At 49.7% G+C, this 23858-nt stretch overlaps 1 protein-coding gene across 1 annotated transcript; it reads left to right on the top strand.

Annotated features, from left to right (window-relative positions):
• The first annotated feature begins 1427 nt into the window (after window positions 1–1427).
• Window positions 1428–23193, top strand: ubxn1 (UBX domain protein 1). Its single transcript, XM_055664792.1, has 10 exons — window positions 1428–1678; window positions 5922–6008; window positions 7438–7491; window positions 8404–8519; window positions 9211–9277; window positions 9967–10158; window positions 11152–11203; window positions 11911–12021; window positions 20798–20978; window positions 23036–23193. The coding sequence occupies exons 2-10, from the start codon at window positions 5950–5952 to the stop codon at window positions 23074–23076; spliced, it is 873 nt and encodes a 290-aa protein (XP_055520767.1). The 5' UTR covers window positions 1428–1678; window positions 5922–5949; the 3' UTR covers window positions 23077–23193.
• Window positions 23194–23858: the final 665 nt, after the last annotated feature.

Below are 23858 nucleotides of genomic sequence, written 5' to 3' on the forward strand. Positions count from 1 at the left end.
TAAACAGTCCATGGTTGGGGTGAGAGCAGTCCTTGGCGATGCTGAGCGCCCTCCGCAGACAGCGCTTGCTTTGGACAGACTGAATGGAGGGGAGCGAGGAACCGGTGATGCGTTGGGCAATTTTCACCACCCTCTGCAATGCCTTCCGGCCAGAGACAGAGCAGTTGCCATACCATACTGTGATGCAGTTGGTAAGGATGCTCTCGATGGTGCAGCGGTAGAAGTTCACCAGGATCTGAGGAGACAGATGGACCTTCTTCAGTCTCCTCAGGAAGAAGAGACGCTGGTGAGCCTTCTTGATCAGAGTAGAGGTATTGTGGGTCCAAGGGGTAATTCTGTATCTTCTCTCTTTCTATTCTTTTTTAAAATTTCTTTATGCACAACTACTACGGACTGACGCAAAACTGCATTTCGTTGTACTCATACTTGTATTTGTGCGATGATATTAAAGTTGAATTGAATTGAATGATCACATTGGGACTGGCCAAATTGTGTGCCTTCCACCACAGTGATGAATGCTGTGGTGGATGTTTATGTTAAAATTTTATTGTGTTTTTGTGTGTGCCCTTTATCATTGTATCGCTGCTGACATATCATTTCACTTGCACTTTTTGTGCAATGTGACAAATAAACCGTTGTATTGTATATTGAATGATCACATTTACAGGGGGACTGTTGAGAGCACACTGACATACGGCATCACTTCCTGGTTCGGGAGCTGCAAGGCGTACGAACGGCACCAACTGGACAGGATAGTGAAGACCGCAAGCAGGATTATTGGTGCTCCACTCCCCTTCCTGCTGGACATATACAAGAAGAGATGCATCAACAGAGCCATCTCCATCATCAAAGACCCTTACCACCCATCGCATGACTTTTTCACCATCCTCCCATCTGGGAAGAGATACAGGAGCATCAGCTGCAAAACCAGCAGGATGCTCCTCAGCTTCTTCCCACAGGCTATAAGACTGTTAAATGAACTTTCCCCCCTGCCAAGTATCGCGCACAAACACCCCGCTGCCGGTCGGAACGGCTGTTGAATGTTATTGAATGTTATTAGAGGGTTAAATTGTTCATGACATGTATTTTAACTTTAATTGCTATTTATTTTTTAACGAAAACTGAATGGACACTGGTTGAGAAACGTTTTTTTGTTTCCTCTGAGTATGCGAATACTCAGGAAATGACAATAAAGATTTACAATTACAATTACAATTACAATATTGTATTGTTGGCTCGAAGGGCCGAATGGCCTCTCCTCTATTGCCTATTCCCCACCGTGTCTGACGTCATTCGCCCCGCCCCGACTATCGACGTCACACGCCCCGCCCATTCCCAACGCGTCCGACGTCATCCGCCCCGCCCCCATCCCGTGACTGGCAGTCGAGGCCCCCGCCCACCGGCCCGGGTGATTGACGGCTCCGCCTCCTCGTTGTCTGCGGCGCCCGCCGCTGATGCTAGAGGAGGAAGAAGCGAAGAACAAGCCGGCAGCGGCGAAAAACAACGAGCACCATCCTCGGATCGAGCCGGCACACAGACATCGTCCGACCGCCAGCTCCCCCCCCCTCCTCCATCCCTCTCGCTCGGGACACAGCGACTGCAATTTGAACGCTCGCCCCCGGCCAGAGTGCGCCTTCAGCCGGCCGCAGCGCGTAGGAAAGACCGCGGATCCAGCGGTGTAAGTAGGCCCGAGCCGCTAGGCTTGTCGTGATGGTTGGGGAGAGGGAGCACTCGAAACCTGGGCCAAAGTTGGTGATGAAACCAGGAAGCAACAACTATATATTTTTTTTCTCCACATCCCATGGTTTAAAATTGGGAAAGCAAACAATTGTGTGTTTCTGATCAAAATATTTTTAGTTTTTTGGGGGAAAAGTTGCTGTACAGTTCCCCTAAGCAATACATTCTGTGATTTAAATAGCCAGAATATGCAGTCACATAGCGTGGAAACAGGCCCTTCGGCCCACAATAGCCACATGTCCCATCTTCACTAGTCCCACCTGCCCGTGTTTGGTCCATATCCCTCCAAAACCTGTCCTATCCATGTACCTGTCTAACGTGATAGCCCCAGCCTCAACTATCTCCTCCGGCAGCTCGTTCCAAACACCCACCACCCTTTAACATAGAAACATAGAAAATAGGTGCAGGAGGAGGCCATTCGGCCCTTTGAGCCTGCACCGCCATTCAATATGATCATGGCTGATCATCCAACTCAGTATCCCATCCCTGCCTTCTCTCCATACCCCCTGATCCCTTTAGCCACAAGGGCCACATCTAACTCCCTCTTAAATATAGCCAATGAACTGTGGCCTCAACTACCTTCTGTGGCAGAGAATTCCAGAGATTCACCACTCTGTGTGTGAAAAAGTTACCCCTCGGGTTCCTATTAAATCTTTTCCCACTCGCCTTAAACCCATGTGCTCTAGCTCTCGATTCCCCAACTCTGGGCAAGAGATTCAGTTTCAGTTTAGTTTATTGTCACATGTACCGAGCTGCATTGAAAAGCTTTTGTTGCGTGCCATCCAGTCAGCAGAAAGACAACACATGATTACAATTGGGCCATTACAGTACAGATACATGATAAATGAATAATGTTTAGTGCAAGGTAAGGCAAGCACAGTCTGATCAAAGTCCAAGGGTCACTAAAGAGGTAGATAATAGTTTAGCACTTCATATGTGTGACCAATATTTGACCAATTTATCTTAAAAACTGAGATTTTCACTCATTTTGCTCGTGTTGTGTTTTTTTATTTGTGACAATCAATTCCACAGATTCACCACCTCTCCGCAGATGCTGCCTGACGTGCCGAGTTCCTCCATCAGATTGCTTTGTGCATGAGATTCCATCATCTGCAGTCTCTCGAGTCCCCTCTAGTTAGTTGCCTGTTTCCACGTTGGAGTTGAGGACTGAGATCATAGGACACAAGAGATGTCTCTTGTGATGTGAGACCACATCTGGAGTATTGTGTACAGTTTTGGTCTCCTAATTTGAGGAAGGACATCCTTGTAATTGAATAGGTTCACGAGATTGACCCCTGGGATGGCGGGACTGTCATATGAGGAAAGATTGAAAAGACTAGGCTCGTATTCACTGGAGTTTAGAAGGATGAGGGGCAAATCTTATAGAAACATATAAAATTATAAAAGGACTGGACAAGCTAGATGCAGGAAAAATGTTCCCAATGTTGGGCGAGTCCAGAACCAGGGGCCACACAGCCTTCGAATAAAGGGGAGGTCATTTAAGACTGAGGTGAGAAAAAACGTTTTCACCCAGAGAGTTGTGAATTTATGGAATTCCCTGCCACAGAGGGCAGTGGAGACCAAATCACTGGATGGATTTAAGAGAGAGTTAGAGAGTTAGATTTTTTTATTCCCTCGTTTGCTATGTCGCTCTTCAAGGGGAGGCTAAATGCATTTCGTTGTCTCTGTACTGTACTGAGACAATTAAAATTGAATCTGAATCTGAATCTGAATAGCTCTAGGGGCTAGTGGAGTCAAGGGATATGGGGAGAAGGCAGGCACGGGTTATTGATAGGGGACGATCAGCCATGATCACAATGAATGGCGGTGCTGGCACGAAGGGCCGAATGGCCTCCTCCTGCACCTATTTTCTATGTTTCTATCATCAAATTAGGCTGATGATAAGACGCAAAAAGCTGGATTGCCTCAGCCGGTCAGACAGCATCTCTGGAGAAAAGGAATCGGTGAGGTTTCTGGTCAAGTCAAGCAAGTTTATTGTAATGCGTCCCAGATAGGACAATGATATTTGTGCTTGCTGCAGCACAACAGAATATTGTAGGCATAAATACAGATGAGATCAGTGTGTCCATATACCATGGAATATATATATATATATACACACATAAATAAACAGATAAAGTGCAATAGGCTGTTATAGTTCAGTGTTTGTTTGAAGTTGTGTTTAATAATCTGATGGCTGTGGGGAAGAAGCTGTTCCTGAACCTGGATGTTGCAGATTTCAGGCTCCTGTAACTACCTGATGGTAGCGGGGAGATGAGTGTGTGGCCAGGATGGTGTGGGTCCTTGATGATGCTGGCAGCCTTTTAGAGGCAGTGACTGCGATAGATCCCCTCGAAGGTAGGGAGGTCAGAGCCGATGATGGACTGGGCAGTGTTGAGACCCTTTTTCAGACTGAGAGTCGGGGATGCAGCGAGATATAGAACAAATGAACGAAAGATAAGCAAAAAAAGTAACAATGATAATGGAAACTGGCCATTGTTAGCTGTGTGCTAAGTGAAAACAAGTTATACAGACAATGGAACTCGCCAGGATAACAGTGAACGACTAGAGTGACTTCATTCACTTGCACCTCCTCCAACCTTATCAGCCATGTCCGTTATTCCAGGTGTGGACTCGCGTACATCGGCGAGACTGGGCGATCGGTTCGCCAACCAACCTCCGCTCAGTCTGCGTAAACCTACCTGATCTCCTGGTTGCCAAATGCTGTAATTCCCCCTCCCATTCCCACACTAATCTTTCTGTCCTGGGCCGCCTCCAATGTCAGGATGAGGCCAAACGCAAATTGGAGGAACAGCACCTCATATTTCGCTTGGGCAGCTTGCAACCCAGCGGAGTAGACAGCTCCATAGATGCTGCTGCACCCGCTGAGTTTCTCCAGCAATTTTGTGTACCTACAACCCAGCGGTAGGAGTTTGATGTCTCTAACTCCAAGTAACCCTTGCTTTCCCTCTTTCCATCCCTCCCCCACCCGAGTTCTCCGACTGGTTTCACTGTCCTCTTGATTAATTTTACTGTTTGCATGCCTCGTTGTCAACTTCCCCATTGTCAACAATGAACATTTGTACAGTTCTTTGAACGTCGTCTGCTTTGATCTGTCCTTTTCACACCTTACATGTTCTTCCGTATCACTAGTTTCCCTCTCCCCCGCCTCTCAGTCTGAAGAAGGGTCTCGACCAGAAACGTCACCCATTCCTGCTCTCCAGAGATGCTGCCTGTCAATAGACAATAGGTGCAGGAGTAGGCCGTTTGGCCCTTCGATCACATTCAATGTGATCATGGCTGATCATCCCCAATCAGTACCCCGTTCCTGCCTTCTACCCATATCCCCTGACCCGCTATTTTTAAGAGCCCTATCTAGCTCGCTCTTGAAAGCATCCAGAGAACCTGCCTCCACCGCCCTCTGAGGCAGAGAATTCCACAGACTCACAAACGCTCTGTGAGAAAAAGTGTTTCCTCGTCTCCGTTCTAAATGGCTTACTCCTTATTCTTAAACTGTGGCCCCTGGCTCTGGACTCCCCCAACATCAGGAACGTGTTTCCTGCCTCTAGCGTGTCCAAGCCCATAACAATCTAGGATCCGTCCCGCTGAGTTACTCCAGCATTTTGTGTCTACGGTGTAAAGTCAAGTCAAGTTTATTTGTCACATACACATACGAGATGTGCAGTGAAATGAAAGTGGCAATGCTCGCGGACTTTTGTGCAAAAGACAAACAACAAAACAACCAAACAAATTATAAACACAATCATAACACACATATTCTTTTACATAATAAATAATGGAAGGAAAAACGTTCTGTAGAGTTAGTCCCTGGTGAGATAGGCGTTTACAGTCCGAATTGCCTCTGGGAAGAAACTCCTTCTCAACCTCTCCGTTCTCACCGCATGGCAACGGAGGCGTTTGCCTGACCGTAGCAGCTGGAACAGTCCGTTGCAGGGGATGGAAGGGGTCTCCCATGATTTTATTTGCTCTGGAGTTGCACCTCCTGTTTAGTTCCTGCAGGGGGGTGAGTGAAGTTCCCATAGTGCGTTTGGCCGAACGCACTACTCTCTGCAGGTGTAAACAGCATCTGCAGTTCCTTCCTACACATATGTTGAGTATGCTCTCTGTACATCTGGCCAATTCTTAGGATCTGATGCTTAATTTGCTCTGTACTTCCCTCACAGATTATCTTCTTGATCCGGACTGCAGGAGATGACCGAGATGAATGCGTTGGAATCGATGATGGAGATGGGATTCTCCCAGAACAGAGCGTAAGCGCTCCCAATCTTGCCGTACCCCGGACAGGAGGCCACGTTTCATACGGGAGGCCACGTTTCTGTCCGTTCTGTTGCGTTAGTTGGCTCTTCCCATAGTCCCCTCCCTCCCTCCTAGCGGTTCCTACTGGGTGAAAGGGCACAAAGTGCTGGGGTAACTCAGCGGGTCAGGCAGTATCTCTGGAGAACGTGGACAGGTGACGTTTCGGGTCAGGACCCTTCTTCACTTGCCAGGTTTTGTCCCACCACCCCTCCTCTTTCCCAGCTTTCTTCCCCCTCCCCCCTCCTCCCCCCAATAACAATGAATCTGAAGAATAGCCCCGCAAAGACCGCTCCCTCCGTAACTCCCTTGTCAATTCTTCCCTTCCCTCCCGTACCACCCCCTCCCCCCGGGCACTAGTGAGCTACAGGGAGAGGTTGAGCAGGCTGGGTCTCTATTCCCTGGAGCGCAGGGGGGTGAGGTGATCTTATAGAGGTGTACAAAGTCACGAGAGGAATAGATCTGGTGGACCCGCACGGTCTTTTGCCCAGAGGTGAATCGAGGACCAAGTTTTAAGATAAAGGGGAATAGATTTAATAGGAATCTGAGGGGTAACTTTTTCACACAAAGGGTGCTGGGCATATGGAATAAGCTGCCAGAGGAGGTAGTTGAGGCAGGGACCATCCTAACGTTTAAGAAACAGACCAGGGGTGGGGAACCTGTGGCTTTAAGGCTGCATGCGGCCTTCTAGGCCATTGTGTGCGGCCTTTTGAATGAATCCAAATTTTGTAGTACAAATCCTTTTATTTTTATTAATATGTTTTTGTTTGTCTTTTATTATTTTTAGTTTAATCTGCAAATTAACGTATTTAAAATACCCAAAGAGTAAAAGAAGATTTAAAAAAAATAATAATCCTATATCTAATTGAAGTTTTTTGGATGTGGCCTCATTAAATTACAGCTAACTTAATGCGGCATTCTGACATGGAAAAGTTCCCCACCCCTGAGTTAGACCGATACATGGTCTAACTCAGAGTGGTAGCGGTGTGGAATGAGCTTCCAGTGGAAGTGGTGGAGGCAGGTTCGTTGGTATCATTTAAAAATAAATTGGATAGGCATATGGATGAGAAGGGAATGGAGGGTTATGGTATGAGTGCAGGCAGGTGGGACTAAGAGAAAAAAAGTTGTTCGGCATGGACTTGTAGGGCCGAGATGGCCTGTTTCCGTGCTGTAATTGTTAGATGGTTATATGGCTAGGACAGGTTTGGAGAGATAGGGACCAAATGTAGGCAGGTGGGACTAGTGTAGCTGGGACATGTTGGCCAGTGTGGGCAAGTTGGGCTGCGGCCTGTTTCCACGCTGTATCTTGCTGTATGACTCTATGACCAGTGCCTTATAAAGCCTCAGCTTTGTTTTAATTATGTTATTTTTGTGTTTTTTTCCCAGGGAAAGGGCGTTGGCATTGTCAGGGAATCAAGGAATTGAGAAAGCCATGGACTGGTACGGAAGTGTTTGTTCTCTCTCAGCTACTCATCTCTCACGTCTGAAAAAGGGTCTCGACCCGAAACGTCACCTATTCCTTCGCTCCATAGATGCTGCCTCACCCGCTGAGTTTCTCCAGCATTTTTGTCCAACTTTGATTTTTTTCCTGCATCTGCAGTTCTTTCTCAAACATAAACGTCATACGTTAACCCACTCATTCCTGGGATCATTCTCGTAAACCTCCTCCGGATCCTCTCCAACGCCAGCACATCCTTCCCCAAATATGGGGCCCAAAACTGCTCACAAATGCAATCCGCCCAAAGCCTCAGCAATACATCCCTGTTTTTGAATTCTCATCCTCTCGAAATAAATGCCTGCCATTGTATTTGCCTTCCTCGCTATGGACTTGACCGTCAAAAATGAACCTTTTGGGAATCTTGCACCAGCGCTCCCAAGTCCCTTCGCACCTCCGATTTCTGACTTGTGTAGGGAATGATTTGGAATTTATTCCTTGGAGTGCAGGAGGCTGAGGGATGATTTCTGAATTTCACGAGTCTGTAGTCAGTGTTGTTTTATCTGTCACATGTGCAACTACGCAGTGAAATACCGCTACCATGTATTACAGATGCGGGCACCGCCATTATAGGCGCCGTTGCCAAAGGCCTGAGTCCGTGAAACGACGTCTCTCCTTTCCTCGCCCGGCCATCTTTGTGACCCGGGGGTGCCTCCTGTGGCCGACCGAGGCACTACCCCCGTTCACCGTTCAACCCGCCCTTGCCCCCTCGTGCCCGACGTCTCCAGCTCTCTCACGGTTTACACCGATCGCCGAGTGGGTTTCTGGTCCCACCGAACGCGAGCCTTTAGTTGGGCGTGGCGATGGGCCGCTGGCTTCCACCCTAATACCCGTCTTCTCCTCTCCCCCGTTCCCAGGTTAATGGAGCACGAAGATGACCCCAATCTGGACGAACCCTACGTCCCACCACAGGGCGACGTCCTGGGCACCGTGGAGAGATCGGAAGCCGAGGAGGCAGAGTTAACCTTCCAAGGCGAGTGTGAAAGTGTCGGCGAGGTTTTGGTTACCCGAGCACCACAGTTAGCAAGAGGACACTCCGCCCATCGTTCCCGTGGTTCATTTCAGAGATACAGGCTCATTCCCATCGCCATCTCTTCAGCTGCCCAGGCACACACCGTTCAACTCTCGGAGGCCGTGACCTTCGTTAGTCCGGCAAAAACGGACAATCCAGACGGGCTCGGGAACTTAGTTTAGTTCCGGGAAACAGGCCTTTCGGCCCACCAAGTCTGCGCTGACCAGTGGTCCCCGCACACTCACACTATCCTATGCACACAAGGGACAATTGACAATTGATACCAAGCCAATTCGCCCTCAAAATTGTACGTCTTTGGAGTGTGGGAGGAAACCGGAGATCCCGGAGAGGACACACGGGGTGAACGTGCAAACTCCATTCAGAGAGCACGCGTAGTCGGGATCGAACCCGGGTCTCTGGTGCTGCAAGTGCTGAAAGGCAGCAGCTCAGTACATCCACTCTATCCGGGCCTTTCACGATTCGGTACGTTTCAATGAGGCCGCCCTTCCCCTCGTCCTTCTAAACTCCAGCGAGTACAGGCCCAATGCTTTCAAACTACCATCAGTTTTTTCAGCCCCCCCCCCCCCTTCCTTCAGCTTCTTCACCTGCATCGTGAAGTGTTCTGCTCACCTAATCTGATTCTTTCCCACAGAGAATTCCAACCAGATCCAACAGAACGCATCGCTATCGGAGGAGGAGAAGAAGGAACAGCTACGGAGGTAGGGGCTTTTTAGTAACATAGAAACATAGACATAGACAATAGGTGCAGGAGTAGGCCATTCGGTCCTTTGAGCCTGCAACGCCATTCAATATGATCATGGCTGATCATCCAACTCAGTATCCTGTCCCTGCCTTCTCTCCATACCCCCTGATCCCTTTAGCCACAAGGGTCACATCTAACTCCCTCTTAAATATAGCCAATGAACTGTGGCCTCAACTACCCTCTGTGGCAGAGAATTCCACAGATTCACCACTCTCTGTGTGAAAAATGTTTTTCTCATCTCGGTCCTAAAAGATTTCCCCCTTATCCTTAAACTGTGTGACCCCTTGTTCTGGACTTCCCCAACATCGGGAACAATCTTCCTGCATCTTGCCTGTCCAACCCCTTAAGAATTTTGAAGTTTCTATAAGATCCCCCTCAATCTGCCCACTCACTCAACCAGTCCAGGTCACCGTTGAGGTCACAGTTCATTAGCTATATTTAAGAGGGAGTTAGATGTGGCCCTTGTGGCTAAAGGGATCAGGGGGTATGGAGAGAAGGCAGGTACAGGATACTGAGTTGGATGATCAGTCATGACCATATTGAATGGCGGTGCAGGCTCGAAGGGCCGAATGGCCTACTCCTGCACCTATTGTCTATGTTTCTATGCTGATGTTTGGCCTCTTGTGGCCTCTCTCCGCCCCGCAGGCTGGAGGAGCTGATGAAGCAGCGGCAACTGGAGCGGGAGGAGCGGGAGAAACAGGACGAGGTGAACCGGGAGAAACAGCGGCGGAAACAAGGCCAGGAGCTCTCGCTCATCCGCCAGAAGCTGCAGGAGGAGGAGATGAAGAAGATCGCCGAGGACAGGCGCAAGGAGAAGCAGGAGGACATCCGGGCCAAGTAACCAGACCCCGTGGGGGTGGGAGTGGGAGGGGGGGGGGGGGTCATAAGCGATAGGAGCAGAATTAGCCCATTCGGCCCATCAAGTCTACTCCGCCACTCAATCACGGCTGATCTATCTCTCCCTCCTAACCCCATTCCCCTGCCTTCTCCCCATAACCCCCGACACCCGCACTAATCAAAGTCGACAAAAATGCTGGAGAAACTCAGCGGGTGAGGCAGCATCTATGGAGCGAAGGAATAGGTGACGTTACTGGTCGAGACCCTTCGAAGAAGTCTGATCACCCCCAATCAGTAACCAGTTCCTGCCTTCTCCCCATATCCCTTCACTCCGCTATCTTTTAAGAGCTCCATCTAACTCTCTCTTGAAAGCTTCCAGAGAATCAGCCTCCACTGCCTTCTGAGGCAGAGAATTCCACAGACTCACCATTCGCCCCTTGCAGCCAGCACCGCCATTCAATGTGATCATGGCAGATCATCCCCAATCAGTACCCCGTTCCTGCCTTCTCCCCATATCTCCTGACTCCGTTACCTTTAAGAGCCCTATCTAGCTCTCGCTTGAAAGTATCCAGAGAACCGGCCTCCACCGCCCACTGAGGCAGAAAATTCCACAGACTCGCCACTCTCTGTGAGAAAAAGGTGTTTCCTCGTTTCCGCTCGAAATGGCTTACCCCTTATTCTTAAACTGTGTGGCCCCCTGGTTCTGAACATTGGGAACAGGCGGAACTAGTATAGATGGGGCATGTTGGTTTGGGTGGGCAAGTTGGGCCGTGGGGCCTGTTTCCACGCTGTGTGATTCTATGAAGCCCGCCTTAGGCCTGTCTCTCCCGATTCCCCACCTCTGGGTTAAAAGACTCCGTGAGTTCTCCCGATCTGTCCTGTGGTTGAGTGGGCTCGGTTGAGTGGGGGGCTGAAGATGCACTCTGATGTGAAACCTCTGCCTCCCCTTTTGAACCCGCCGCCATTGACTCCATCTTTCCACCGCTATTTCAGGCAGAGAGTTCGAGAAAAGATCGAGAGAGACAAGGCTGAGAGAGCACTGAAGGTGAGTAGAGGTCCTTCAATGCATGTACTTTCCTTGGCAGGGGTGTGTGTGTGGTGGGGGGGGGGTTGGAGAGGCATTGCCTCCTTGGTTACTGGATCTACACGTCAAGTTCCAAACACACCTCCAGATTCGGGGACAGTTTCTTCCCACATGTTATTCCAGGCAAGGCTTTGAAGCCAAGGCAGGGCTTCCAGTGAAGGTGGTGGAGGCAGGTTCGTTTTTATAATTTAAAAATAAATTGGATAGTTATATGGATGGGAAGGGAATGGAGGGTTATGGTCTGAGCGCAGGTATATGGGACTAGGGGAGATTATGTGTTCGGCACGGACTAGAAGGGTCGAGATGGCCTGTTTCCGTGCTGTAATTGTTATATGGTTATATGGTTTAACAGAACCATCTTATAACCAGAGAGCGTTCCTGACATCCCATTAGAGACCCTCAGACTATCTTTAATCAGATTTTACTGACGTTTATCTTGCATTATATGTTATTTCCATTATCCTATACCTGCACACGATGGTTCGATTGTAATCATGTATAATCTTTCTGCAGAGTGGATAGCAGGCAACAAAAATATTTTCACTGTACCTCAGTACAGGTGACGGTAAATTGAACTAAACTAAGTTGTGGATTTGATGGGCCGAAGGGCCTGTTTCCGTGCTGTATCGCTAAACCGTGTCCTCTTTTCTTCCCACCTCCCACCCCAGTTTGGCGGAGGTCCCGTGGCCACAGTCTCTCCACCGCAGCCAACGCCAGCGCTCCCTCAGTCTAGCCAAGCAACATCGGCCAAGAGGGAGTACGATGAATGCAGGCTACAGGTGAGTGCTTTACCACCGGGAGCCCTTTAACCCTCCGGCTGTCCCGTGGGCTCAGTCGGCACAGCGGGTAGAGGCGTTACCTCACAGCGCCAGAGACCTGGGTGCTGTCTGTACGGCGTCCGCTTGTACGTGCTCCCCGTGACATTGTGGGTTTTCTCCTGTTTCTTCCCACGCTCCAAAGGCGTGCGGGTTTGTTAGTTAATTGGCTTCAGATAAAATTGTAAATTGTCCCTAGTGTGTAGGATAGTGTTGGTGTCCGTGGTCGGCACGGACTCGGTGGACCGAAGGGCCTCTATCTGTGCTGTATCTCAAGTCCAAAACTTGATCATCCCTCCCATGGGATAATCCTGATTTGAGTATAGGAGCAGGGAGGTTCTACGGCAGTTGTACAGGGTCTTGGTGAGACCACACCTGGAGTATTGCGTACAGTTTTGGTCTCCAAATCTGAGGAAGGACATTATTGCCATTGAGGGAGTGCAGAGACGGTTCACCAGACTGATTCCTGGGATGTCAGGACTGTCTTATGAAGAAAGACTGGATAGACTTGGTTTATACTCTCTAGAGTTTACAAGATTGAGAGGGGATCTTATAGAAACTTACAAAATTCTTAAGGGGTTGGACAGGCTAGATGCAGGAAGATTGTTCCCGATGTTAGGCAAGTCCAGGACAAGGGGTCACAGCTTAAGGATAAGGGGGAAATCCTTTAAAACCGAGATGAGAAGAACTTTTTTCACACAGAGTGGTGAATCTCAGGAACTCTCTGCCACAGAGGGTAGTTGAGGCCAGTTCATTGGCTATATTTAAGGAGTTAGATGTGGCCCTTGTAGCTAAGGGGATCAGGGGGTATGGAGAGAAGGCAGGTACGGGATACTGAGTTGGATGATCAGCCATGATCATATTGAATGGCGGTGCAGGCTCGAAGGGCCGAATGGCCTACTCCTGCACCTAATTTCTATGTTTCTATCCTTGCCAGCTCAGGATAAGGAGCAAGACTATCTTGCTATATTTACAATCGCAACGTTTAAGAAACAGTTAGACAGGTACGTGGATGGGACAGGTTTAGAGGGATGTGGGCCAAATGCAGGCAGGTGGGACTAGTGTAGCTGGTACATGTTAGCCGTGTGTGGGAGTTGGGCAGAAGGGCCTGTTTCCACGCTGTATGAACTCAAAGACCATTCTGTGAGTAGGAGCACAGCGGGTAGAGGCTCTACCTCACAGCGCCAGAGACCCGGTTTCATCCTGACCTCGGGTGCTGTCTATGTGGTGTTCGCACAATCTCACTGTGACTGCATGGGTTTCTTCCCAGTGCTCTGGTTTCCTCCCTCATCCCAAAGTTTGTAGGTTAATTGGGGCTCTGTAAAATCGCCCCTCATGTGCAGGGAGTGGCTGAGAAAGAGGGATATCACAGAACTAGTGTGAACGGGTGATCGATGGGCTGAAGGGCATTTTTCCATGCTGTATCTCTAAACTAGGCTGTACTTTGTGTACAAACCAGAACCAATAGTTCCTAAGGCAGATGGCACATTGCCTTCTATTGCAAGGAAGTTTAGAGATAGCAAAGCATTTAGATCTTTAAACAATACAACGACTCCTCCTCCCCACTCCCCCATGTGAGATAAAACTGCCTGCTAACCTCACTCGTGCTTCGCCCTTTACTTCTGTGCCTCCTTGTAGCCACCACACAATTTTACCCACTGCTGCTCGAGGGTCTGAGCTACAGGGAGAGGTTGAGCAGGCTGGAGCGCAAGAGGATGAGGGGGTGTTCTGATAGAGGTGTATGGAACGAGTTGCCAGAGGAGGTAGTTGAGGCTGGGACTATTGTAACATTTAAGAAACAATTAAGACAGGTACATGGATAGGACAGGTTTGGAGGGATATGGCAGGTGGGACCAGTGTAGATGGGACTTGTTGGTTGGTGTGGGTGAAGGGCCTGTTTCCACGCTGTACCTCGACACTAAACAAGCAGATTTGTAGGTTAATTGGCTTCGACAAAATCATAAATTGTCCCTCGTGAGTGTGTGCGTGTGTGTGTGTGTGTGTGTGGGGGGGAGATAGTGTCAGTGGTGATCGCTGGTTAGCGTGGAATTGATGGGCCAAATGGCTTGTATCTGCACTGTATCTCTTAAACTATAGACTGTAAAAGTCAGCAGGTAAATGGGATACCAAAGAATGAATGAATAAGTTTATTGGCCAAGTATTCACATACAAGGAATTTGCCCTGGTGCTCCGCCCGCAAGTGACGATGACATACAGTGACAGTTAGGAACGACACGTAAAGCATTAAACATTAATAATAAAACATTATTGATGAAACATGTGAATTAAATAAAATACCAGAGCAAAAGGAGGCTACACATTTGTGGTTATTGAGTGGACTCATTAACCCTCTTGGTCTCAACCCCGTCATCCATTTTAAAGATGGCCCCCGAGCTACTTCCCCTGGCAGACAATAGCACCTCAGTGCAGCCGGAGAGAGTGGAATGTCCGAATTGACTCCAAACCCGATGCTGGCAGGAGGTGACGTGCTCGGCACAAGCCGTACCCTCCAGGGCACGAAGGTTCAGCCTCTGGGGAGGGGCAGTGCCGGTGGGGGTGAAGGAGCTGGGACACTGCCAGACAAATCTCGGCTCCAGACACGAACCAAAACCAAAACTAACCAGCCGAGGAGCAGTTTCACTTTGGAGAACAAGGCAGGGCGGAGTGGAGCAAAACTCAGCGGGGTCGTTGCAAAGGCCAGCAACGTGAAACATAAGGATTATATTTAAGATTCAAAGATTGCTAGGCATTTCGGAGAGCTCTGGTTTCACTGCAGACCACACCTAGAGTATTGTCTGCAGTTTTGGTCTCCAAATTTGAGGAAGGACATTCTTGCTATTGAGGGAGTGCAGCGTAGGTTCACCAGGTTAATACCCGGGATGGCGGGACTGTCATATATTATAGATAATAGGTGCAGGAGTAGGCCATTCGGCCCTTCGAGCCAGCACCGCCATCAATGTGATCATAGCTGATCATCCACAATCAGTACCCCGTTCCTGCCTTCTCCCCATATCCCCTGACTCCACTATTAATAGAATGGAGAGGCTGGGCTTATACACACTGAAATTTAGATGGATGAGAGGGAATCTTATTGAAACATTTAAGATTATTAAGGGTTTGGACACGCTAGAGGCAGGAAACGTGTTCCTGATGTTGGGAGAGTCCAAAACCAGGGGCCACAGTATAAGAATAAGGGGTAAGCACCTACACACACACACGCACGTACCTATACGCACGCACGCACAGACACGCACACGCACCTACACACACGCACGCACCTACACGCACACACACGCCATGCAGGGACTGATGAATGCATCGGGAGGGAGACGGGAGAATTAATGAGCTCGAGAGATATCGGGCTGCTTTGTTTTCCTTGGAAGAGCGTGGGGTTAGAAACAAAAGTGGAAGCAAGCACCAGAAAGCAGGGTGGGGAGAAAAACAACAGGGTAAAGAACGCAACTGGCATGAAACCAGAATGGTGCACAGTTCACCCTGTTCACCTGTTGCTCACGTCAACCTTCGTGAGCTTTGAGGCTTATTGTTTGCAATGACAGGACAAACCTGTGTGTTTTGATTGTGGCTCGATTGTAATCATGTATTGTCTTTCTGGTGACTGGACAGCACGCAGCCGCAACAAAAGCTTTTCACTGTGCAAGTGACAAGAAAGTAAACTGTAAACTCAGTTGCACAAAGTTTAGTTTAGAGATACGGCGCGGAAGCAGGCCCTTCGGCCCACCGAGTCCGCGCCGACCAGCGATCCCCACACATTAGCACTATCCTACACACACTAGGGACAATTTACAATTTTACCAAGGTAATTTAGCCTACAAACCGTTGTAGAGCAGGAGTTTTTGTACAGCAGGAGGAAACCAAAGCACTCGGAGAAAACCCACGGGGTTCATGTACAATGGGCTTATACACACTGGAATTTAGATGGATGAGAGGGGATCTTATTGAAACATATAAGATTATTAAGGGTTTGGACACGCTAGAGGCAGGAAACATGTTCCCGATGTTGGGAGAGTCCAAAACCAGGGGCCACAGTATAGGTGCACAACCTTTTATCCGGTGTTCCGGAAACCGAAAACCTCCGAAAACCGGCCATTTTTTCCAGGATGTCATCGGCACACCAAAGTTCGCGTTTGGCGCCAAACTTGACCCGAAACGACCCACGGTCAACCCAGGTCTGTACTACTGTAGCGGCTGCCTCCTCCCCGGAGACCGGGGAGACACTTAAACATCTGTAAATCATTGCTTAAATGTTAGTCAGTTAGTTTGGAGGGCTTTTATGTGAAGGGGGGGTTGAAGGGGTAAACTTTAATTCTTAGTCCCCTACCTGGTCGGAGAGACGGGGAGCGGTCAATGCCTTACCGGGTCGCCGTGCAGTAAGCTCCGCAGAGCTGTGGCCGCCAACTCCCAGCTGGGGCTGCGGGCGGCGCCGGTTGTAGCTCCGACCCCGGCAACTCTACCCCTGGCTGCGAGACGCTCCAAATCCACCGCCGCCCGCCCCCCACCCCAGCTCCGCAAATGTTGGGAGTCGGCGACGTCGCAGCGCTGGGATACCAGCAGGGAGCGAACAATGCCTTACCGGCTCGCCGTGCAGTAAGCTCCGCAGTGCTGGGATACCAGTGGGGAGCGGGCAATGCCTTACCGGGTTGCTGTGCGGTAAGCTCCAGGGCGCGGAGGCCGCCTTCTCCCAACATTCGTGGAGCTGGGGCCGCGGGCGGCGCTGGATTTGGAGCGCCTCGCAGCCAGGGGTAGAGTTGCCGGGGTCGGAGCTACAACCGGCGCCGCCCGCGGCCGGACGGAGCCCCCAGCTCCGCGATGTTGGGAGTGCAGGTAGGGGACTAAGAATTAAAGTTTTCCCCCTTCACCCACCCACCCCACCACCACCACATAAAATCTCTCCAAACTAACTGACTAACATTTATGCAATGATTTACAATGATTCCCCGGTCTCCGGGGAGGAGGCAGTTGCTCCAGACTTTTCAAGCCGCCCGCGCTACCTACCTAATCTACGCTAAAAATCTTCCATTCGGAAATCCGAAAATGTCCGAAATCCGACAAGTGTCTGGTCCCAAGGCTTTCGGATAAAAGGTTGTGCACCTGTATAAGAATAAGGGGCAAGCCATCTAGAACGGAGACGAGGAAACACTTTTTCACTCGGAGAGTTGTGAATCTGCGGAAATCTCTGCCTCAGAGGACGGTGGAGGCCGATTCTTTGGATGCTTTCAAAAGAGACCTAGAGCTCTTAAAGATAGCGGAGTGAATGGATATGGGGAGAAGGCAGGAACGGGGTACTGATTGTAGATGATCAGCCATGATCACAGTGAAGGGCCGAATGGCCTACCACTGCACCTATTGTCTATTTTTGTTTGTACATTCTCCCTCTCGGGTGACTGGCCCCTTCCAGTATCTCCAACACCCATAAGACCATGAGGCAGAGGAGCAGAATTGGGCCATTCAGCCCATCGAGACTACTCTATTCATTTGATCACCGCCGATCTATTTTCCCCTCTCAACCCCATTCTCCAGCCTTCTCCCCGTAACCTTACACACACTTCCCAATCAAGATCCTATCGATCTCTGCCTTAAAAATACTCAATGTCTTGGCCTCCAACACCATTTGTGGTAATTAATTCTGCAAATTCACCACCCTCTGGCTGAAGAAATTCCTCCTCGTCTCCTTTCTAAAGTGCTGGAGTGACTCAGAATCTCTGACGAACATGCATTGGTGACGTTTCAGATTGGGGGCCCTTCTTCAGACTAAATGTAAGTGGGGGGGGGGGGGGGGGGGGGGGGGTGAAGAAAGCTGGAAGAGAGGAGGGGCAGGACAAAGCCTGGGAAGTGATAGGTGGAGAAACAAAGGAACCGCAGATGACAAAAAGAGACAAAGTGCTGGAGTAACTCAGCCAGTCAGGAGAACATGGATAGGCGATGTTTCAAGTAGGGAACTTTCAAAGAATTGTCACGTATCCTGTTTCCCCAGAGATGCTGCCTGACCTGATGAGTTACTCCATCACTTTGTGTTCTGCTCCAGACTGCAGCATCTGTGTAGATCAGTCTGAAGAAGGGTCTCGACTCAAAACGTCACCCATTCCTTCTCCAGAGAGGCTGCCTGACCCACTGAGTTGCTCCAGCATTTTGTGTCCACCTCCAGCATATGCGGTTCCTTGTGTCTGCTGTAAAGCTGTTGATCTCGCAGCTGCGGCTGGGTCCCTTGGGTGTGAAACCAGTGGGGACATCCCTGGTCTCTGTCGTGGATGTGTGCAAGGTTTACACACAGACCTTCACGTCAATGAATAGTCAGATGGCTGCGGCAATTGTCTTTTCTTTTCGCCCCCTATTTTGGGCACGAGCATCGCACGCAAACCTGCCCGACAAAAAACACACAGCCACACACACACGCACGCACCTACACACGCACGCACCTGCACACGCACAGACGCACACACACAGACACACCCATACACACCCGCACACGCACCTACACACACACACGCACCTACATACACAAACGCACGCACCTACACACACAAACGCACGCACCTACACACACAAACGCACGAACCTGCACGCACGTACCTACACACACGCACGCACCTACACACACACACGTACGTACCTACACACACACACGCACGCACACACACCCACAGACACACACACGGACGCACACAGACACACACCCACACACACACACACGGAGACATCTCACGCACGCATACACACACCATGCAGGGACTGGTGAATGCATCGGGAGGGAGACGGGAGAATTAATGAGCTCAAGGGATATTGGGCTGCTTTGTTTTCCTTGGAAGAGCGTGGGGTTAGAAACAAAAGTGGAAGCAAGCACCAGAAAGCAGGGTGGGGAGAAAAACAACAGGGTAAAGAACGCAACTGGCATGAAACCAGAACGGTGCACAGTTCACCCTGTTCACCTGCTGCTCACGTCAACCTTTGTGAGCTTTGAGGCTTATTGTTTGCAATTACAGGACAAACCTGTGTGTTTTGATTGTGGCTCGATTGTAATCATGTATTGTCTTTCTGGTGACTGGACAGCACGCAGCCGCAACAAACGCTTTTCACTGTGCAAGTGACAAGAAACTAAACTGTAAACTCAGTCGCACAAAGTTTAGTTTAGAGATACGGCGCGGAAACAGGCCATTCGGCCCACCGAGTCCGTGCCGACCAGCGATCCCCGCACATTAGCACTATCCTACACAGACTAGGGACAATTTACAATTTTACCAAGCTAATTTAGCCTACAAACCGTTGTAGAGCAGGAGTATTTGTACAGCAGGAGGAAACCAAAGCACTCGGAGAAAACCCACGGGGTTCATGTACAAACGCCACACGGACAGTACCTGTGGTCGGGATCGCACCCGGGTCTCTGGCGCTGTAAGGCAGCAACTCTACTGCTGTGCCACTCTGCTGTCTCATAGACATAGATTGATACAGTGTGGTAACAGACCCTTTGGCCCAACTTGCCCACACTAGCCAACGTCCCATCTACACTTGAACAACCTGCCTACTCACACACTAGGGACAATTTACATTTATGACAAGCCTATTAACCGACAAACCTCCACGTCTTTGGAGCGTGGGAGGAAACCGAAGCTTCCCTGAGAAAACCCACGCAGGTCACGGGGGGAGGGGGACGTACAAACTCCGTAGACACAGCACCCGTAGTCGGGTTCAAACCCGGGTCTCCGGCGCCGTGAGGCAGGCAGCGCTACCCGCTGTACCACCGTGCCGCCCGCTGGCTCCTCCCCAAGTCTCTGACGCACTCGGGGCCAGATAACCCACCAGCACATCCTTGGAAACATGGGAGGACTCCCACAAGGTCACAGTGAGGGCCTGCAAACTCCACACAGACAGCACCGGAGGTCAGTATCATAAGATCTAAGAGCAGAATACGGCTGTTCAGCCCATTAAGTCTACTCCGCCATTCAATCATGGCTGATCTATCTTTCCCTCTCAATCCCAAAGATGTAGTTTCATCAGCGAATTGGCTTGGTATAAATATAAATTTTCCCTCGTTTGTGTGTAGGATAGTGTTAATGTGCGGGGATCACTGGTCGGTGCAGACTCCGTGGGCCCTAGGGCCTGTCCACGTTTTATCTCTAAACTAAAGGGCCTGTCCCACTGTACGAGGTAATTCAAGAGCTCTCCCGAAAAATCAAGCTCGTGGTAAGCACGTAGAATGTACGTAGCGGGTACGTCGGAGTTCGTGGATGTCCCGTAGCGGCTCGTAACGCTAACGGCAGGTACTCGGGGAAACGCGGTAACTCGTGACGTTTTTTTCAGCACTGCGAAAAATGTCCACGAGAGCCCCGAGTAATTACGTGCGGCTATTACCGTAATTCTCCGAGTTCGAATCAGGGGAAACTCGGGAGAACTCTTGAATTACCTTGTACAGTGGGACAGGCCCTTAAGCAAATACGTGTGTGTGTGTGTGTGTATGTCCCTCTCAACCCCATTTCCTGCCTTCTCCCCATAACCCCTGACACCCAAACGAATCAAGGGGCAGATATCAACTTGGGTTCCTAGGGGTGGTGGTGGTGGGAGGTTGCACATGGGAGGAGGGGAGGAGTGTGGGGTGTGAGCTGCGAGCTGCCTGCTTTTGACTGATCTTCTCTCCCTTCTTCTCATCCTACCGCCCTCCCTCCCTCTCTCCATCTTTCCCTCCCTCTCTCCCTGCCTCCCTCTCTCCTTCCCCCTCCCCCTGCTACAGATCCGCTTGCTAGACGGGACGCAACTCACACAGTCCTTCAAGAGCAGGGAGCAGCTGGCTTCCGTCAGGCTGTACGTGCAGCTCCAACAGCAGGAAGACACCGACAACTTCAACCTCATGACGTCCTTCCCCCGCAAAGTCTTCTCTGAAGAGGACATGGAGAAGCCCCTTCAGGAGTTAGGTAACAGCCATGCCCCTTTATTATGTTATAATCCAGATCTTCCAGGCCTGAAGCAGTGTCTCGACCCGAAACGTCACCCATTCCTTCTATCCAGAGATGCTGCCTGTCCCGTTGAGTCACTCCAGCACTTTGTGTCTTTCTTCGGTGTAAACCGGCATCTGCAGTTCCGTCCTACACATTCCCGATTTACCTACTTGGTTGATTAGCTGCCAATGAGAGAATTCATTGTAGATTGTCTACAGACGTAATCTGTTTTGTAAGGAATGTTATGTTGCGATATGTACTCAACAAACACACAGTTTGTAACCAAGGGACCTTGCATAAGAATGCGATGAACCACATGTACAAATCTGGCGAAACACAACCTCGGCTGCATAGTCAGTTTCAGTTTAGTTTAAGAAGGAACTGCAGATGCTGGAAAATCGAAGGTAGACAAAAATGCTGGAGAAACTCGGGCCGAAACCCTTCTTCAGACTGATGGACTGAAGCAAAAGGATTTGAGTATCAGAGCAGGGAGGTTCTACTGCAGTTGTACAGGGTCTTGGTGAGACCACACCTGGAGTATTGCTTACAATTTTGGTCTCCTAATCTGAGGAAGGACATTCTTGCCATCGAGGGAGTACAGAGAAGGTTCACCAGACTGATTCCTGGGATGGCAGGACTTTCATATGAAGAAAGGCTGGATAGACTCGGCTTGTACTCGCTAGAATTTACAAGATTGAGGGGGGATCTTATAGAAACTTACAAAATTCTTAGGGGGTTGGACAGGCTAGATGCAGGAAGATTGTTCCCGATGTTGGGGAAGTCCAGAACAAGGGGTCAGAGTTTAAGGATAAGGGGGGAATCTTTTAGGACCGAGATGAGAAAAACATTTTTTATACAGAGAGTGGTGAATCTGTGGAATTCTCTGCCACAGAAGGTAGTTGAGGCCACACAGTTCACTGGCTATATTTAAGAGGGAGTTAGATGTGGCCCTTGTGGCTAAAGGGATCAGGGGGTATGGAGAGAAGGCAGGGATGGGATACTGAGTTGGATGATCAGCCATGATCATATTGAATGGCGGTGCAGGCTCGAAGGGCCGAATGGCCTATTCCGGCACCTATTGTCTATGTTTCTATGATGGATCCATCAGGTCTGAAGAAGGGTTTCGGCCCGAAAGGTTGCCTATTTCCTTCACTCCATAGATGGTGAGCACCCGCTGAGTTTCTCCAGCACTTTTGACTACCTGCTCCTTTATTAACACAGCTACAGATGTACAATGATTTTTTACTTTTTTTTTGCATACAATTCGTTAAAGTTCATAAGTTCTAGGGTCTCTGACACTTCATCCCATTTTCCTGCCTTCTCCACATGACAACCGTTCTAATCAAGAATTTGTCTATCTCTGCTTTAAAAATATCCACCAACTTGGCCTCCACAGCCCTCTGTGGCAATGAGTTCCGCAGATTCACCGCCCTCTGACTAAAGAGGTTCCTCCTCACCTTTTTAAAAGAGTGCCCGTAATTCTGCGTCTGCGACCTCTGGTGCAAGACTCGCCCACCAGTGGAAGCATCCTCTCCACATCCAAAGATAGACCCAAAAAGCTGGAGTAACTCAGCGGGACCGGCAGCATCACTGGAGAGAAGGAATGGGTGACGTTTCGAGTTGGGGCACATCCACTCTATCTCTGCAAGTGTCAATAAGGTCTTACCCCCCCCCCCAACCTTCTAAACTCCAGCGAGAACAGGCCCAGTGCCATCAAACACTGATCACATGCTAACCCACTCATTCCTGGTTTCACCAACTCTGGACCCTCTCCAGAGCCAGCACATCCTTCCTCAGATTTTTAAGTGTATCGCTGCTGGCAAATTCATTTCACTGCACCTTTGGGTGCATGTGATGAGTAAAATTGACTTTGATACGGGGCCCAAGATTGTATCTGTACGCTCTGTGTCTACGGCTCGATAGTAAGCATGCATTGTCTTTCCGCTGACTGGTTAGCACGCAACAAAAAAGCTTTTCACTGTGCCTCGGTAGCTCGCGCGACAATAAACTAAACTGCGCTCGACTTTTTCCAGGTCTGGTACCTTCTGCGGTCCTGATTGTCTGCAAGAAGTGAACACAGCGGGCGGGGAACCTCCTTCACCACCGCACTAACTTGGCGCCGTTAAAAAAAAAAAAATGCCTTGGAGCGACGGGGAGAGCATAGCCAGAGTCACTTGCCTGAACGTACACAGTGCCTACAAGTGTGTGTGTGTGTGCACACCTGCCATCTCCAGGGCTTTATCCGTGCACGGCCTGCCCGCCTTTAACTAAAGACTTGTTTGTCTCAAGATAAAAAGCGAAATAAAAAGTGTAAACATTTTTTAAATAATCTAGCCGTCTCATTCAATGCGTGACTAGCCCCGGCTGCGGAGGGGGGGAGGAGGCTAATTTGACCCGCCGATCAGCCACGGACGTCCCGATGAGGTTATCCACTTTGGTGGCAAAAACAGGAAAGTAGACCTGACTGGTGGCCGATTAGGAAAAGGGGAGATGCAACGAGACTTGGGTGTCATGGTACACCAGTCATTGAAAGTAGGCATGCAGGTGCAGCAGGCAGTGAAGAAAGCAAATGGTATGTTAGCATTAGCAAAGAGTAGGAGTAAACGGGTCCTTTTCACAATGGCAGGCAGTGACTAGTGGGGTACCGCAAGGCTCAGTACTGGGACCCCAGCTATTTACAATATATATTAATGATCTGGATGAGGGAATTGAAGGCAATATCTCCAAGTTTGCGGATGACACTAAGCTGGGGGGCAGTGTTAGGTGTGAGGAGGATGCTAGGAGACTGCAAGGTGACTTGGATAGGCTGGGTGAGTGGGCAAATGTTTGGCAGATGCAGTATAATGTGGATAAATG

The sequence above is a fragment of the Leucoraja erinacea genome, chromosome 44, assembly GCF_028641065.1.
Source record: "Leucoraja erinacea ecotype New England chromosome 44, Leri_hhj_1, whole genome shotgun sequence".
Lineage (NCBI taxonomy): Eukaryota > Metazoa > Chordata > Chondrichthyes > Rajiformes > Rajidae > Leucoraja > Leucoraja erinaceus.

Coding starts and splice junctions, on each gene's coding strand:
- ubxn1 (XM_055664792.1), top strand. CDS start 5,950: ATGACCGAGATGAATGCGTTGGAATCGATGATGGAGATGGGATTCTCC. Junction 7,492..8,403: donor ATTGAGAAAGCCATGGACTG/GTACGGAAGTGT, acceptor CCCCGTTCCCAG/GTTAATGGAGCACGAAGATG. Junction 12,022..20,797: donor ACGATGAATGCAGGCTACAG/GTGAGTGCTTTA, acceptor CCCCTGCTACAG/ATCCGCTTGCTAGACGGGAC.